Below are 15272 nucleotides of genomic sequence, written 5' to 3' on the forward strand. Positions count from 1 at the left end.
TGAACAGGCTAAATTTGGAGAGGCTGGGTATAAAAGAAAAAACCATCAGGTCTTGGGGCTATGTGGGGCCTAGAAATAGCCTAGAATAGCTCTTCTGCATCGGTTGTTTCTCCCCTCAGCACTCTGAAATCTTGTACTATCTGTGTAGTTTTGGGTCCTTTTGGGGGAGTGGATTGTGCTAATCTGCAAAAGTGCATCTGTGGATGAAGTATGTCCCTGTGTATCTGGAATGAAGTGATGTGGACTTGCCCCAGGATGGCCACGTGAGTATGGCGCAGAGTTATCTTTTGCACTTTTATTCTAAACGCTGTTATGCACAGTTGGAATGCAAATGAGTAACAAAATAAGGTAAACCCCTTGCATGGATCCCTGCTTTAAATTTAGAAAGAAGTCCTATATTGTTTTGATTTTTCCTTTTAGTCTTTCTTTGGAAATGAAATATTCACACAGTCAGTTTACATCTCAACTGCGGTTATTCCTTTTCTGCAGTAGATTAGGCCCACACGATGTTTTCTTCCATCTGCAGTTTTTTTCCAGGGAGTCTGTGGGTGTCATGGAATCCGATCACATGAACCTGAAACTGCTCGCAAAGTGCTTGGCGACCTACGGCTCTTGTTGAGGTCCCTGGGGCCCGGGGCACGCATGCTCTTGCCTTTCTGCAGGCTGCTGGTTTGTTCTGAGGCCAGGCATCTCCCACATGGCTCTGATACACATCTGCCGAGCGGGGAGATGGCATCCAAGCTGGGAAGGCTGCTGCTTTCTGAAAGGGAATGAGCAAAGATTCGTTGGGTAGCCCTGGAAAAGGGAAGGATAGGCTATTGCGGGATTTTACCGGGGGTACAAACTTCTCTTGTAGTTTCCCAGGGATCCCATAAACACACTGATGCTTTGGCTGACTCTAAACCAGACCATTCTCCATCTGGGTAATGATGCAGCATCATGTTCCTGATTATGTCGACATGTGGAAACTCAAGGACTGTTGCAAACTTGCAGTCTCCCTTGTATAGGTTTTAAGCCGCTGAACCAAAACCTTTCTCTGCACATCAGATGTGGTGATTCAGTTTAAAGCCCTAGCTTCAAATAAAAGTACAGGCCTTCCATTAAATGTAAGACAGCATACCATATGCTGAAAAATATGTAGTACAATTCATCACATGAAGTTGTTAGTCATTTTAAAATAAAATGAGATTCTTCTGGTTTCACATCTTAGATGTGCTTTTCTACTGCTTTTTGGATAGCCTTGTGATGCTTCATTTCTGTGTGTTTTGTGGGTCTTCCCTCCAGTCAATATGTTTAGTACTTCTTTAATTTACTGATTTTGTTTTCATGCTTCTTGAAGACATGAACATCTGTTTTGACATCTAGGTCATACATTTGATTTGGCAAGTTGGAAGATCTTTAAATCACAGGTGTGATAGACGTATTACTGGGTGGAGGTACTAAGGTTTGTGCTTTTCAGAAACTCCCGGTAGGTGGTTGCAATTACCCTTTCATCTGTGGGGAAAAGATGATCCTAAATATGTTGGTTTGCCTGCTAGAGAGACATTTTGGTGGCTATAGATTTGGACAGCGCTGGTGCTTGACTCGTAATCCAGAGAAAATGCAGTAGCAGCTCAGTGGTGATATATTCCCCTTGTCACTCTGACAAAGTTCAAAAGTAAATATAGGATCATGTGTAAATCCTTCAGAAATCCTGATTAGCATAATCTCCCTTCTTGGGAAGTCAATATTATATAGGATTAGCAGATTAGTCTAAAGGAGTTTGAGGCTGAAATGTAGGTAATACCAAAATTAAAGTATTGTTGTGATTTGTTTCTTTGCGTTTGGTGAAATGAGCTGGCTTTTGTTTGGGGGTCTCAGGTACAATGTCACTGTAGCAGTAGGTGGAGAGGGAGGGAGGCAGGGAGCAGGGGAGACTCTGTGAATGTTGTCCAGCTATAGGTAAACTTAAAGTTTCTCTAGAAAGGACCTCCACTGCCTTGGACTGTCAATGAGGGCTTATCCAGAGCATTTCTCAGACCTGTCAATTGGGTAGCTTGTCAAGTGATATATATATGGTTGGGGTGTGTGTGTGTGTGTCAAATAGTAATAAAAAAAGACCTCTTCCTGTACATGAGTGTGGATGGCCTGTTGGGGTGAGAGTGGGAAGGGAAATCAGATGTCTGCTTTGTCCCAGCACTGCATCCACTCTTTAAAGCTGATGTAAAGCAAGATATAAAACCATCAAAAGTTTAATTAATGTTTTCCCCTCTCTCAGTGATACTATCACATTGCAGGTGCACACTGAAGGTGCTGTAAACGTGATGGGTCATGTCTATCTCGGAGGGGAATCCCAAAATGATGTTGATCTTGTTGCATGCTTTTTAATGTCCTCCAGATGCCAGCCCCTTCCCTACCCAGCCTTATGCTTCATCCGCACCGTGTGTCTGAGGGCCTTGCACAGCCCAGGCACCTCTAGATGTAGTAAAAGCTCTGTGCTGTGAAAAGAGAACAGGTTTGGTAAGAAACCTGGTAAACTCGGGTTCCTCCGGAAAACCCTTGCCAGTGGCACAAAGAATTGGCTACAGGAAAATCAGGAAAATGGACAAAGAGCTCCAGGCTGGAGGTCTCCTGTGCAGGAGTTAAAAACCCAAATGCTGGGGAACCTCAGCAAGCAAAAGCTTGCTGGAAGGAGTGAAAGAAGGTCCTTTCACGCTTGATCTTTCCTGACTGGTTATAAAAACAAACAAACAAACAAAAAACCCCCAGCAACAACCAAAAAACCCAAACCCTAAAAACCAAACCCCCAAATTCTTATTTTTATCTAGGAAAGCATAAGTTAAAACAAAACCCAAGCCAAAGCTATATTAAAAAAAAAAAAAGGTGGGGGGAGACTAAGACTGTTTCACTGCCACTACATTTTCTTTTCTCCTTTTGTTGGGAAGGATAAAGGTTGTTTGGAGAAGAAGGGAGAGTTGTGTGAAGATGGCACATCAACAGTCAAAGCTTCCTCATAAATTTGTTCTTGCATATCAGAACAATTTCAAAGTCAGTCATAATAGCGGAAAAAAGGGACGACAGCAATGCAAGGTGTGATATATTAAAAGTAGTGAATTGCAAGGACTCTTCGATGATGTAGCAGTTAACTGGTTCATTTTTTTTATTGTTCCGTGGGCAGGATAAAAGGGGAGGGAGGCGCAATGGGGTTGCTACCTTACTGACATCCATGTTCTTTGGACTCGGAGGTGAGATGTAGCTCCTAGACCCAGCCTCAGGCATTTCAGAAGTACTAGAGTTCAGTTCTCAAAACCGCCAGTGTTGTCGATTCAATTTACTTTTCCGGAGGGCTGTTTTTGTTGTTCTTAATTTGCTGCTCGCTATTTGGACGTTCAGCCTGCCAAATGCTTCCGTGCACCTGGGAAGTCCCCATTCCTATAGGGCTGGCTTGGCCAGTGCCAAATCACGCGGTGATGCTGGGCCATCTGCTTAGCTGTGGGACTGGGACCGCTGCCTGTGAGGCCATTGCAGAGGACTGTCCTCATCGTTGCAGGCTCCGTCCCCTTCTGGGAGTGAAAAAAAGGCTGTCCTCTGCTGCCACAGAGAGTTGGAGAGCAGGGAGATGTGAAGGGGATGAGACCCGCAGGGCTGAGGTTGGCACAGGCACTCCCTCAGCAGAGGGGAAAGGCACCTTAGGGGGTGAGCTGAGATCCTGGGGCAGCAGCCATCTCTGGCTGTGGCTGCACGAAAGCATAAATAAAGCGCGGTTAGGATGGCGAGAGTGGTTATTGGAACGTAAGCGGTTAACGGAGCAGATTAGCTGGTGATGGACAACTTCGTCGTCCTAGAGGGGAGCTCTCTGCAGGAGGAGAAAATGGATGGCGGAAGGGCATGGAGGGAAAGTCTGTGGAGGGTCTGAGCAGGTAAACAAGAAGATGCTTTCCCAGCAGGCGTGTCCTGACTACTTCAAAGCGGAAAGTTACGGACGCTGATTTGGGAGCTGCAGCTGATTCTGGAAACAAATGGGATAAATACTGGCATGAGAAAAAAAAAAAAAAAAAAAAAAAAAAAGTTGAAATGCCTGAAGGGCACATCTGCTGTGGCCAGCGATTCTGCAGGAAATGCACTGAAACCAGAGAGAGACGAGGAAGCTGGACATAAACACGGTTCTCAGTGAAGCCAAATGAAAGCCATGGGCCTGAGAAGCGCCGGCGATAGCGTGCCGAGAATTTGGCTTTCTTTCCTTGGCTCTCCAGTGAAGTAGCTGTGTTTAACGTGGGCCTGAGTCCGGCTGTGCTGAATGAATTGTAAAGGTGTTTTGCATTCTGAACTTGGAAATCCTGCTCTAGAGACTTTTCTGTTGCTTTCAAGTGTGTGTTTTCAGAGCAAGGGAGCAGCGCTGTAGGTCTAAAGCCCAGTCTGTTAGTCTGAAATTTGAATAATTGCATGGTCATTAAATTTTGCACAAAAAGGAATTGACTCTAAAAGCAGCTGATATGTTATCACGATTAGAGCAATAGCAATGCCTTCTTTCATCACAATGAAGTTACATTGTTAGAGAGCATAATTGACATTTTTTATTGAAAGATTAAGAAGAATTTGTTTACAGCTTGCAAACAAAGAGGTTTTAATTCAACAAACTGCAGCAGGAATAAGCAGTAAGTGGCATTTTCATCTGCTGGCCGGCTAGCGCTTTAGCTGCAGAATGCTGTGGATAGAGAAGTATGAAGGAATTTGCAGCTCAATATCTGCCCAGTAAAGCGTGCACCACGCTGGCAAATGCCAGAAAGCTGACGGGGAGAAACCTTGAGTGCAAAGAAACAAAGGGCTATAGTTAATATTAGCACCTTTTAGGAAGACACTACGGTTTTTGGAGATCAGCTTCATGACGCCTGTTGTGCAAAGGTCAAGGTATGGCATTTCTGAGGATGCTTTTGCCACGGAGCCCTCGGGATAACACCTGTCAACTCAACTGGGTGCTAAAGTAGGTATCTGGGTTATTTTTGTTTCTCTGGGTTTATTGCTTCATGGTCTAATAGACTCAGGAGCTAAGTGGTACTGGCATTTCAAAGTGGCATGTTGTGATTGGAAGGGGGTGCTGCGTAAGTGTTTGGAAAGCAGATCCAAATGAAGCACCATCGTCACCCGACTGCAGAGAGGCTCTTTTGCTCTTTAATTATATTTGGGATCCTGTTTGTGCTGGTGGTTGTGTCTTACTGTCCAGACCGCTCTACAGATAAAGCCAAGGGTATGTGAAAAATTCAGTTTTATTTTTAAGCAAATTCCTCTTTTGCAGTTGGGAAATCGTTTGGATGTGTTGTCCCAGCTCTGGTCAAAGTTTAAGGAGTCCAAGTTTGAACCCTGTTGTTCTGAATATGCAGTGCTGCAGAGAGAGGCAAAAAAAAAATTTACACTTAGGGTACTTGGGGTGCTGACAAAGCTCTGCAAGGAGGGTGCTCATCCCACCACCCAGGACAGCATCTGTTAAACCACGTGCAATGTCACTGCTGTGCAGGGGAAAGGAAGGGGTCCGCCAGGCTGATACTGAAAAGCATGAGACTTCCTCGCCTACACCTTACCTGCACCCTGCAGCTTCATGCTGGCAACCTGAGTTAGTAGCATTTGATATTAAGGGCAGGTGATAAAACAGCTGAAGGTATTTCTGGGTCTCGAATGTTGACTGATAGATAGCCACAGACTGTTGTTGCCATTATCTGTCCAAAACATGGTTTTAGATAAAAGTTGTGAATAAAACGTTTGTATGGATGTCAAATGTCAAAGCAGAAATATCCGAAACCCTGCTGGGTGACAGAGATGCCCTGAGCGAGACCACGGATCTGTTGATGCTGGATCAGGTCCCAGATGGGACTGGTGAACTCATGGCAGCTGTCAAAGGGGCTAGCAGAGGACGCGTTGTAGTGACCTAGGATATCAGGGCTTCTGTGAGGATACTTTTGCTTTGCCAAAAATTATGTCTTCCTCAGGGAAGAAAGGGTGAGACAAGCAGGATGGGGTTATGCATTGCTGCAGTGAGTACTGGGGACCGCTGCTGAAATCTGGTGCCAGAGCTATTGACCAGGAAGCCCACAGAGCTGGGTCGCCCATTTAAAGCACTGAGATGACAAGAAAAACTTCTTGGTTTAGATTTTAAAATAAGCGATTCTCCATCACCCATCTCTTGTAGCTACGCTGTGAAGCCAGACTGTCAGGTTTACTACCAGGAACGGGTCAGAGGGATGAAAAAAACTATTTAATTAAAATAAGAATTTTCTTTCTGACACATGTGAAGTCCTGCAAATTGTTTATCCCCCCCCTCTACTTCTTTTGTGTGTGAAAATCTGAGAATGAAAATTAGGGGTCCGGAATATCTTCTAGGTTTGTATTTGACCTAGTGTGGTGGGTTGACTGTGGCCAGCGGCCTGATGCCCACCCAGCCACTCTCTGTCCCCTTCCTCAGCAGGATGGAGGAGAAAATAGGTGGACAAAGCTGGTGGGTGGAGACAAGGATAGGAGACCACTCACCAGTCACCATCATAGGCAAAACAGACTCCGCTTGGGGAAAATGAATTAAAATAAGTTTGCATGAAACAAAGACAAAATTAAAACGATGCTTTTCCTCAGTGTAGAAGGGTTGCCAGCGTGTACCCGTATCCACCAGTATGGATGTCTGCCCGGGGCAGCCCCAGCACCTCCTCACAGCGATCCCTCAGCCCTGCAGGCACCCATGTACCTGGGAAAGACTCAAGAGAGCCAGAGCGGCTTGAGGGAACAAATGTTGGGGTGGGGGAGAGAGGAGGACCCCCGAAGCGGCCACGTGGATGCCCCAGGACTCGGCCGGTGCTGGCCTCGTTGGGTTTTTGACCCCACCCTGAAATGTTTTGTGGCAACAGCCTGTAAAATGGCAGAAGCCAAAATTCTGCTTGGAGCTGCTCTTTGCATCCACCTCCTGTCTCTGGTGAGACAGATTTGGACTTTGGCCAAAAAAAAAAGGTATCGCCAAATAATCACAGAGCAGTTCAAAATCTGTGATTGTTCCTGGACGATGCTCAGCTGCAAGTCCAGCATCTGTGACCATCTTCCTGATTTTTAGCATAAATATTTTGTATTTTCAAGGGCTAGTGGGTTTTTTTTAATTAGGATAGCAAATGGTTAGTAGGACTCAGGTGTTTTATCACACAACATTTGCTCGCTAAGCCCTCTTTCCCTGCGTGTGGCAGGAATCCCATGGCACCACTGTAGCTTGGAGCCATGCAAGGGCCAGTGCTTTGCCAACACGTTCCCCACTTCCACCGTTATTCTGGGTCACACCTGTGGTCCATAGACCACAGTTTCTCCTCTCTCTCGGGGTGATGCTAACCATGGGTCTGCATCTGCTGTATCCCAGCTGCTGGATGGGTTTTTAAGAGAGCTTTTGGCCGTGGGATGTGTGGTTTTCACAGGCATCCTGAGGTTGGGGGGGAGAGATGTGAAAACCTACAATTCTGCCTCCTTTCTTGTTGACAGCCCCCTGTGATGACAATGTGACGTGGCGAGAGGTGCCTCTGCTATGGCCACGTGGAAGGAGCCGAACACCCTGGACGTGTCTGGCTACTGCTGCTCCCCGTTGTGCAAAGTAAGTACCTGCTTCGCACCCCTTCTGGGCTAAAGGATGGGGGTCATTAACTTCGTATTGGGGAGAGCTCTATATCGTGAGGATATTAACCTGGCCTGGGAGGAGAGTCTTTTACACTGGGTCTTGCTGGAAAAGGAGTACAGACCTAAAGCCTCTGCAATTAATGCCTGCACCGGTGTGGGTTTGGGACTTGCGATGGAAACTCATTTTCACTAGCATCAAATGCTAGATCAAAGAGAAAGGTGTATACTCCGCGGAAACTGGCCTCTTCGCCTGGGTTGAGAGGTATTGCCTTGTTTTGAACTGGTTATTAGTGGATAGCTAAAAGAGAAGGGCAGGTCCTGTTCTCTGTGCTGTAAACTACAAGCTCTTTATTACGGTTAGACTGCTCGCATGGCAAAGATGCACTGTAGTTTAAAGGCACCGATTTGGACTGTGCCATTCAAACCTTCTTGGGATGGTACATACTGGTGCACAGAAATGAGCTGTTTGCTGGAGGTTAACTGCTTTTTGCCAGGGTGAAGGACTGACTTTGTTTTTGTAAGTCTTCCCGCACAGTGAGTGTTTTTGAGGTAAACTCTATGGTCTGTGAGGAGCTGAAAGCAGATTCAGGGAAAGCTGTTTCTATATAGTACAATAAATTATGTTATATTTTCCTTTGCTATAGTAATTGCAACTGCCCCATCACTTAAGTGAAGTGCTGGTTATGCAGACATCTTTTAATTGGTTTTGAACTGCCTCTTCTCAAGATCAAAGATTTTAATTGAACAACTGCAAATACTTTAAACTTATCCCTTGACTTCTGAAATTTTAAATCAGTTTGAACTCTGTATTTTACACATTTTTCAGTGTCATTTCTTTTAACATTTTTTATTACTATTGGAAATTTAGTAGAGTATCAGAAATCTGCATTCGTGCTCATTTCAGTTTGCTGGAGTCAAGATGTGTTTTATGAAATGAAACAAATGCTTCACCTCCTGGTCAGGAAAGGCGACTCATTGACACTAGGTTCATCACCATAACACCACTGCCCTTCTATTGCCTTATAAACCGAGTTTGCTGATTTGCTTCTGTGTACACATATATATATGTGTGTGTGTGTATGGTCTGCTTTATATGTATACGATCTGCAATAATGACTTACCACCGATGCACTAGAAAAAGGGGTTGCTTGATGCAGCAGTTCTCACCTCAATGGAAAAAATGTTAAACTAATGCAGGGCCCCAAGCTGAGTCAGAAAACTGGAATGGTTATTGCTTTCCTTTGCAGAGATGTAAAATAAGTTGTAATTCTGGCACTGGGGAGAGAGAAGTTGCTGTGGTGAATACCCAGGACAGGAGGGGAAAGAAGAGAGGAGTTGGGATGGATTACACTTGTATTTCATTTTTAGTGTGTAAGGGAAGAGCAAAGTGAGTGGGCTTGCATTCAAAGCGCCCAGGGACGTGAGCAGGCTGGATCTGTTTTGGAAAACCACAGCGGGTTGGAAAAATTCTTGACTTAATTCATTGTAACTTGCATTAATACATGATCTAGCATCTTGCATGGACAGGAATGCACTGTATTCGGTGTTGGCTGCTTACTGTTAACTAGACATCGCTTTAACCTCACACTTCCTTGGCTGGGATTGATGGGCAATGGCAGCACGGCTGCTGGCAATGTGGTGGACGTGGGCTTTTGCCTGCGGCCCCCAGAGCTATCACTGATCCAGAAATGTCATCATAGCTGGGGACTCTTCTCTGGGCAGGGGGAGATGCCTGTAATCATCCACAAAACATCTTAGCAAAGCAGTGGCTTCACTTTCGCTGCTGGGGAATGAAAGCTTTTGGGAAAAGAGTTCCCTGGTTTATCCATCAGCCCCACAGCAAAAGGGGCTGTCTCTTCCAGTGAGTCCCCATGCTGCTGTTGGGGATGCCTGCGGCACAAGGGAGATGGTACTGTGAGAAAAGTGCCCCTTCGCTATAGCTGCTGCACGTTGGAGCTGTCGGGCACACTGCTATGGGGAAGGAATCCTCATAGGACAGAATTTTGGGTTTCAGGTTGCTTTTAAACGTTATAAAATATCAGAGAACAGGTTCCTCTCTGTACGGTAGGGAAACACCTCTCCTCGTCCCACTTCACCTCCAGCCAGCAGGGGAGGCTTGGACGCAAACAGCGCTGCTCATCGTCCTGCAAGTCGTGCCACTTCAGTGCTGCTACCTTTAGTGCCCTCTCACGCGCATTGGGTTTTTTCTCTCTTGAAACGCCGCACAAGAAACCACTAAAGAACTTAGAATTTTTAGCGACTTTCTCAGCTGCGTAGAGTAGCTCTGCTGTGTAATGCAGGAGCTAGAGGTTAAGTTTTGTGGTGGTGTGACTCCTGTGGGAGCTCTTTCCTCTTTTCCCCATGTATGTGAGGAGTTGCCTAGAGAAGTCCTTTGCAGTGTAGCTCGTGCAGCCCATAGCTTTTGGAAGTTATCAGTTAACTAAAGATGGAGTAATTGGGTTTGCCCCCAGTTTAATGAAGCTTGCCATCGCTAAGAGGTTTTAAAAAAGAATCATCAGCTAGGCCTCCCAAATAGTGGGGCTTTATCATAAGCCATGGGTTTTGGGCTTGAGTTTATTTTGCTTTCTGGCTTGCATCTCTTGGTTTTGTGGGGGTCATGTTCCCCGCATCCCTCTGATGCTGAAGAACAGTAACTACTTTAAAGAAATAAAAGCAAATACAGCTGCCTGATGCCCAGGTGTAGGGACTTGAGACAAGGAGCATCTCCATCTGCTCCCGGAGTCTCTGTTCCCATGGGAACCAGCAGACAACGCTCCTCCTTTGCTGGATTTGCTTCCTTCTCCACTCTCCTCTCATCGTGGCCGTAGTCTGTTTATGATCCTTGGCTGCGTAGTATGCGGCTTACAGAAATACTGCCTTGTCTTTGGAGGTCGCTGGGAGTTACGTCTTGAAAGCCGTAGCCCTGCGTAGTGTCATCTGACCCTCAAATGCTCAGCTCAGTGACTGGTGCTAAACTCCTTCCAAAGGGACTTTATTAAAAAGTAGCTTACCTTCTCCCTGGAGCAACTCCAACAAAACAGGGCAGTATCCCGTGGTAGTCTTTGTACCTAAAACACGGCTGGGTATTGTGGCAACCTTCTTGAGAGGCAGAGGACAAAGTATGTGGGATGAATTCTTGCATTACCCCCAACATCACGGGACTCTGCACCCTGTCCCTTCCCTGGGAGACGTGATGAGGACAGCGTTGGGGCTGGACACAGACCGGTGTGTGCTGTGGTCCTGCCAGCTGCTGCAGCCTGCAGTAACAGTGGGGCGTGTGTGGTGGTGATGCTGCCTGACGGTCCGTATGCATGGCCAGGCACGGAAAATGCTATTAGCTTTTTTAAATTAAATTATTTTATTTTCATTAAATTATTTTATTTTCATTATAAATGATTTTATTTTCATTATAAATTATGATTTTGATAATATAAAAATATATTTAGTCGTATATCATGTCTATAAAATAAATACAAAACTAAGTTATAAATTAAAAAGAAAAAAACCAGCTGTTAGCCACTGGCAGTCCTCAGCCTTTGTTGCCGGAGGGCTGGAGAAGGAGGTCCTGCTTTCCGGGGGCCGGAGGTGGTCATCCTCTCTCCGACCACTCTTTCCAAAGCAGGGCCCGGCAGTCTCACGCAGTCCCTGGCTTCAAGCCCTGCCAGTGCTTGGGTTCAAGCAAAACCTGTGGCACTTTCTTTGCTGGGGGTGGCTAGCTGGGCAAGATGCGCCCGGCCTGTCCTGGCCCTTTGTTATTCAGTGCCTGGCTCCATGTTTCCCAGGGGAAGCGCTCATCTTTCGGAAACATATTCCTGGTGTGCTGTTATCAGGAGCGTAAAACCCACTTTGTAAGCGCATGCTCCTCTGTCTGCACGTGGCGTGGCCTTTCCTGAGCATGGAGTGAGCTCCCCTCAAGGTGTCCATGGATAATCTTGTTTCTTAACGGGGGAAATGTGAGATAAAGCGTTGTGGCTGGCTATATGGTAGTGCCTGCTTGCTGTGCCTCCTGGCAAGGTGAAATTGCATGGCGCATTTAACCTCATTCGGCTGAACTGCTTATCAAATCAATATCTCTGCTGCTTTTAGATTTTCATAGTAGCTTCTGCACCAAGTTCAGCAGAAACGCACAGTAATTTGTTCTGTGCAAAGACACAGTTTCCTACCCTGGAATGGGAGCTTCAAAGGCCACTTAAAAATTCCCTTGTTAGTCAGAGGTGCTGTCATGAATTGGAAACTTACTGTTTCTTAGAGATGGTGCTTTCTGTCACTTTGCTTTAAGTATTGTGAAAGGAAAATGCAGTGTCGATGAAAGTGGACTGATCATTTTTCAGACACTTAGAACAACAAACACAACTGAAACTTCATTGTTTCCTTACAAAAGCAGAAAGCATCTAGCAACTGAGTACGTCAAAACTGTGATGGACATGATTAAAAACAAAATCCCCCCATTGTATGGGCGCCAAATCTGAACACAGACTTGTACAGAGCAGTAAACGTTTAATGAAGAAATAGGCAAAGCAGAAAAAACCCCCGCACCCAGGAGAACCGATGCACTGAATTACTTCAGTCAGTGGTAACACTTCAGTACAGTTAAACCTGGACAATAAGATTAGAGCACAATCAAAATAGCTGCAAGTCATCGGGTGTCACGTTCAGCCTCCAGTAATTTGTCTTAAAGGTTGGTGGCTTTCAAATTAGCCTGCTGGCTGCCTGGCAGTGCACATTAGGTACTGGTAATTAATTGGCTGCTGAATTGATCTTTTCCAGTAAAGCAGGAGGGAAAATGCAGGGCTGGATGGTAAGGAGGTAGGAGACACTCGCAGATGCGGCTTTCTCCTTCTGCGGAGATGCAGAGCCAGTCGGGAGTGCATGGCAGCCTGTGCACGGGTCTCCCCAGGCCCCCCCAAAATAACAGCCGTTTGCCTGCTGCTGGCCTGGCAATGCAAGGAGGGCTTGCAAATGGTTTGGGTGTCCATGGGGATATTTAGCTGCCCTTCCAGCTCTCTGGTAGGAGGAAAGCTCATTCATCCCAACACTGGCTACGGCATCAAAGCTGGTCATGCACTCTTACTTATCCTTGGAAGGAGCAGTTTAAAGATACTAAACGTTTAAACGCTGCAGCTGTTTTGCCTTGGATGGACTGTTGCTTCTTCTCTAATGGCTTTTAGGTTGTAGAGTTCTTTTTTTTTTTTTCCTGAATGCCATGCTCAGCAGCTGAAGACAAACCAAATTATTTGCAATACTTGTTTAACCATCCCTTAATTTTTTTTGACTTTGTCACATGAACCGCATCCTGCTTAAGTGTATACTTTACTCTTTTTAATTTTTTGGGGGGTTCGTAATGTATGTGAGTTTTATTTTCATTGCACAGAACCAAGAGGGCTTCAGAGCAGTGATGTTTTGAACTTATTTATTGCTTTTTGTAGCTTAAAGGAAACTCGAGGCAGTTGTTCCTGGTGAGTTTTGAAATGTGCTGTAATACAAATGGTCACTAGAGACAAAAGCCACCCTAATGATTTGTGACGTTTTCAATTCACTTCTAAAGCACAATTTTAGCAGATGAAGAAAATAAACTTGTCCTCCTCTGGCATGTTCTTAAGACAGGTGTCATGTTAAAAAGAAGACGATTCCTATTCATAACCACTTTGAATATTTTGGACTTCCCAGAGTCTTAGCTGGCTGATTCAAATTCCTTGAGAGCTGAAGCCGATGGTTTGAATTGGTTTCATTTGGTCAAAGATGAGTTGAAAACAACTTGAACTTGTGTCCAAGTGTTTCACCTGAGTAAGCATTCCTGCAGCAAGGTAACTGAGGGGAGTGTCGTGTATTTAGGTGGTGCTGAGGTGTTTGAGCTGGAGGGGATAGAGAGTAGGGCTTGTAAACCTCGTGTAGAGGCAGGTCCACTAACACAGAGCCTGTGGGAATTGAGCAGTGCCAGCGTGTTCGTACAGCAACAAAAGGCAAATGTAAATGCACACGTGCAGAAAGCGACTTTTTGCTTCTACGTTTTGATCTGGGCTGCTGCAGGGCAGCTTTTTGGTGAGGACGTCTCTGGCAGCCAGGACTCCATTGGCCACGCTGGGGAAGCAGGGACGGGGATGGTTTTTTGGCGTGGGATGAAAGGTGTGCCGTCCCCTGGGAGCAGTGGCTGATGGCACGGGGGGATCTTGGTGTCTCAGTTAAACTCAGGAGCCTCAGGGTTTGTGCTTGTTTAATGGGAAGGGTTTTGGTGACAGACGTATCTCCAGTATGAGAACCGTGTATGTCGGCGCAGGGCTTTTGGCCTTCTCCGGCAAAACTTACCCAACTTTAGCTGCTGGGTTCGATAGAGCTGAATTCAGGCTGGAGCGAGTGTGGAAAACAGCTGCTAAACCAGCTCGGGCTTTTCGGGGAAAGGAGACCAACGAAGAGCTAGGTCTGTCTTACCTAGCGAAGCAAAAGCTGAGGACGTATATGGTTACTTTCCCCTGTATTTATAGAAAGGAAATACCAGAGAGTGAGGAGAGCAATTTCAGCTGAAAGACAAGGTTTAGCAGACAACAGATGGGTCAAAACCAGGAGTGAGCCTGCGCTGGGAGTTAAAGATAGTTTCTGACCGGCAGAAGAGGAGGAGCGTGGCTGAACAGTGAATTGCATCTGAGCGAGAGCTCGGTCAGCCTGTGTAAAGGATTGGGTGACGTTGCCGGACAGGCTGCTGCTGCTCAGCCCCGTGTTTCTGTGCCACCCGCAAACTCCAACTGCGCCTGGTCGCAGGGCGATGCTGCTGCGCCTGCAGCGGGGCAGCCTGCCTACGCCGGGGAGCGCAGGCGTGTTTGCTTGTTAGCTTGCCAGACAAACGAGCAGGAGTAACACATGCAGATCCGTGAAATGCTTGATGAAAATCTCACTGAGAATGAGCTTAAAGCTAACGAGGTGAGGTGGAGAAGGAAATCCTGCCCGCCCTGCCGGCAGCGACTAGGGCAGTCTAAAGGAGGATGTGTCTGCCAAAGCAGCTCTTGATTTTGGCCAGTGCAACCATTTCATTAAAGTAGCACTGACAAGGAAGCCAGGAACTCAAGAAACAGGTTTTTAATCGCTTGGACTTTGGTAGACAATCTCCATGCAAATCATGCCTCCAGCAGCACCGCTCTTTGCATGGGTGTGTGTCCCTGCCCCTGGGGACAGACAGGGCGCAGGCAAAAACCCTGCGAGCTGCTGACACGTGTCACCCTGGCACCTGCGTTCGGCCCTTCAGTTTTCGGAGGGGCATCGCATCGCTTCGCTTACGTGCGTGCGGGGCCCTCAGAGGCTTCACGGTGGTGGATGCCTCCTCGCGGTGCTGGGGAACGCACTCCAACGTGGCAAAAATACGGCCGGCGCGCACGGGGAGGAGAGGTCCCGTCCGTCAGCGTATTTGATGTGGGGATTTTACTGCTGGGATATGACTTGTGGGGTCTCCAAAAGCAGAACTGTCAAAGCGACGATCTGCTTCTCAGGGCCCAACTGCAAGTCTCCCAACAGCCCAGCAGGTCCAGGCTGGGTCCCGGCGCAGGGGATGCTCGGTGTTAGCGGAGTTTTCCCGCAGCTTTGCTATTTTCTTAAAGACTTTTCAGAGCAGACGGTCTTCCGAGAACACCCTTGGTTTAGGTTTCTTTTCCACTTTGCTCTTCCCGTACCACAGC

The 15272-nt window shown here is 46.5% G+C and overlaps 1 protein-coding gene across 1 annotated transcript in view; it reads left to right on the forward strand.

The window, feature by feature from the left end:
• Positions 1-4626: 4626 nt before the first annotated feature.
• LOC126042703 (hexokinase-1) overlaps positions 4627-15272 on the forward strand; it is a 50243-nt gene continuing 39597 nt past the window's right edge. Inside the window, exons 1-2 of the mRNA XM_049810248.1 lie at positions 4627-4960; positions 7480-7588. Coding sequence (XP_049666205.1) covers positions 7523-7588 — 66 coding nt within the window. The 5' untranslated portion in view covers positions 4627-4960; positions 7480-7522. The remainder of the gene's footprint in view (positions 4961-7479; positions 7589-15272) is intronic.

Source organism: Accipiter gentilis, chromosome 9, assembly GCF_929443795.1.
Source record: "Accipiter gentilis chromosome 9, bAccGen1.1, whole genome shotgun sequence".
Taxonomy (NCBI): Eukaryota; Metazoa; Chordata; class Aves; order Accipitriformes; family Accipitridae; genus Astur; species Astur gentilis.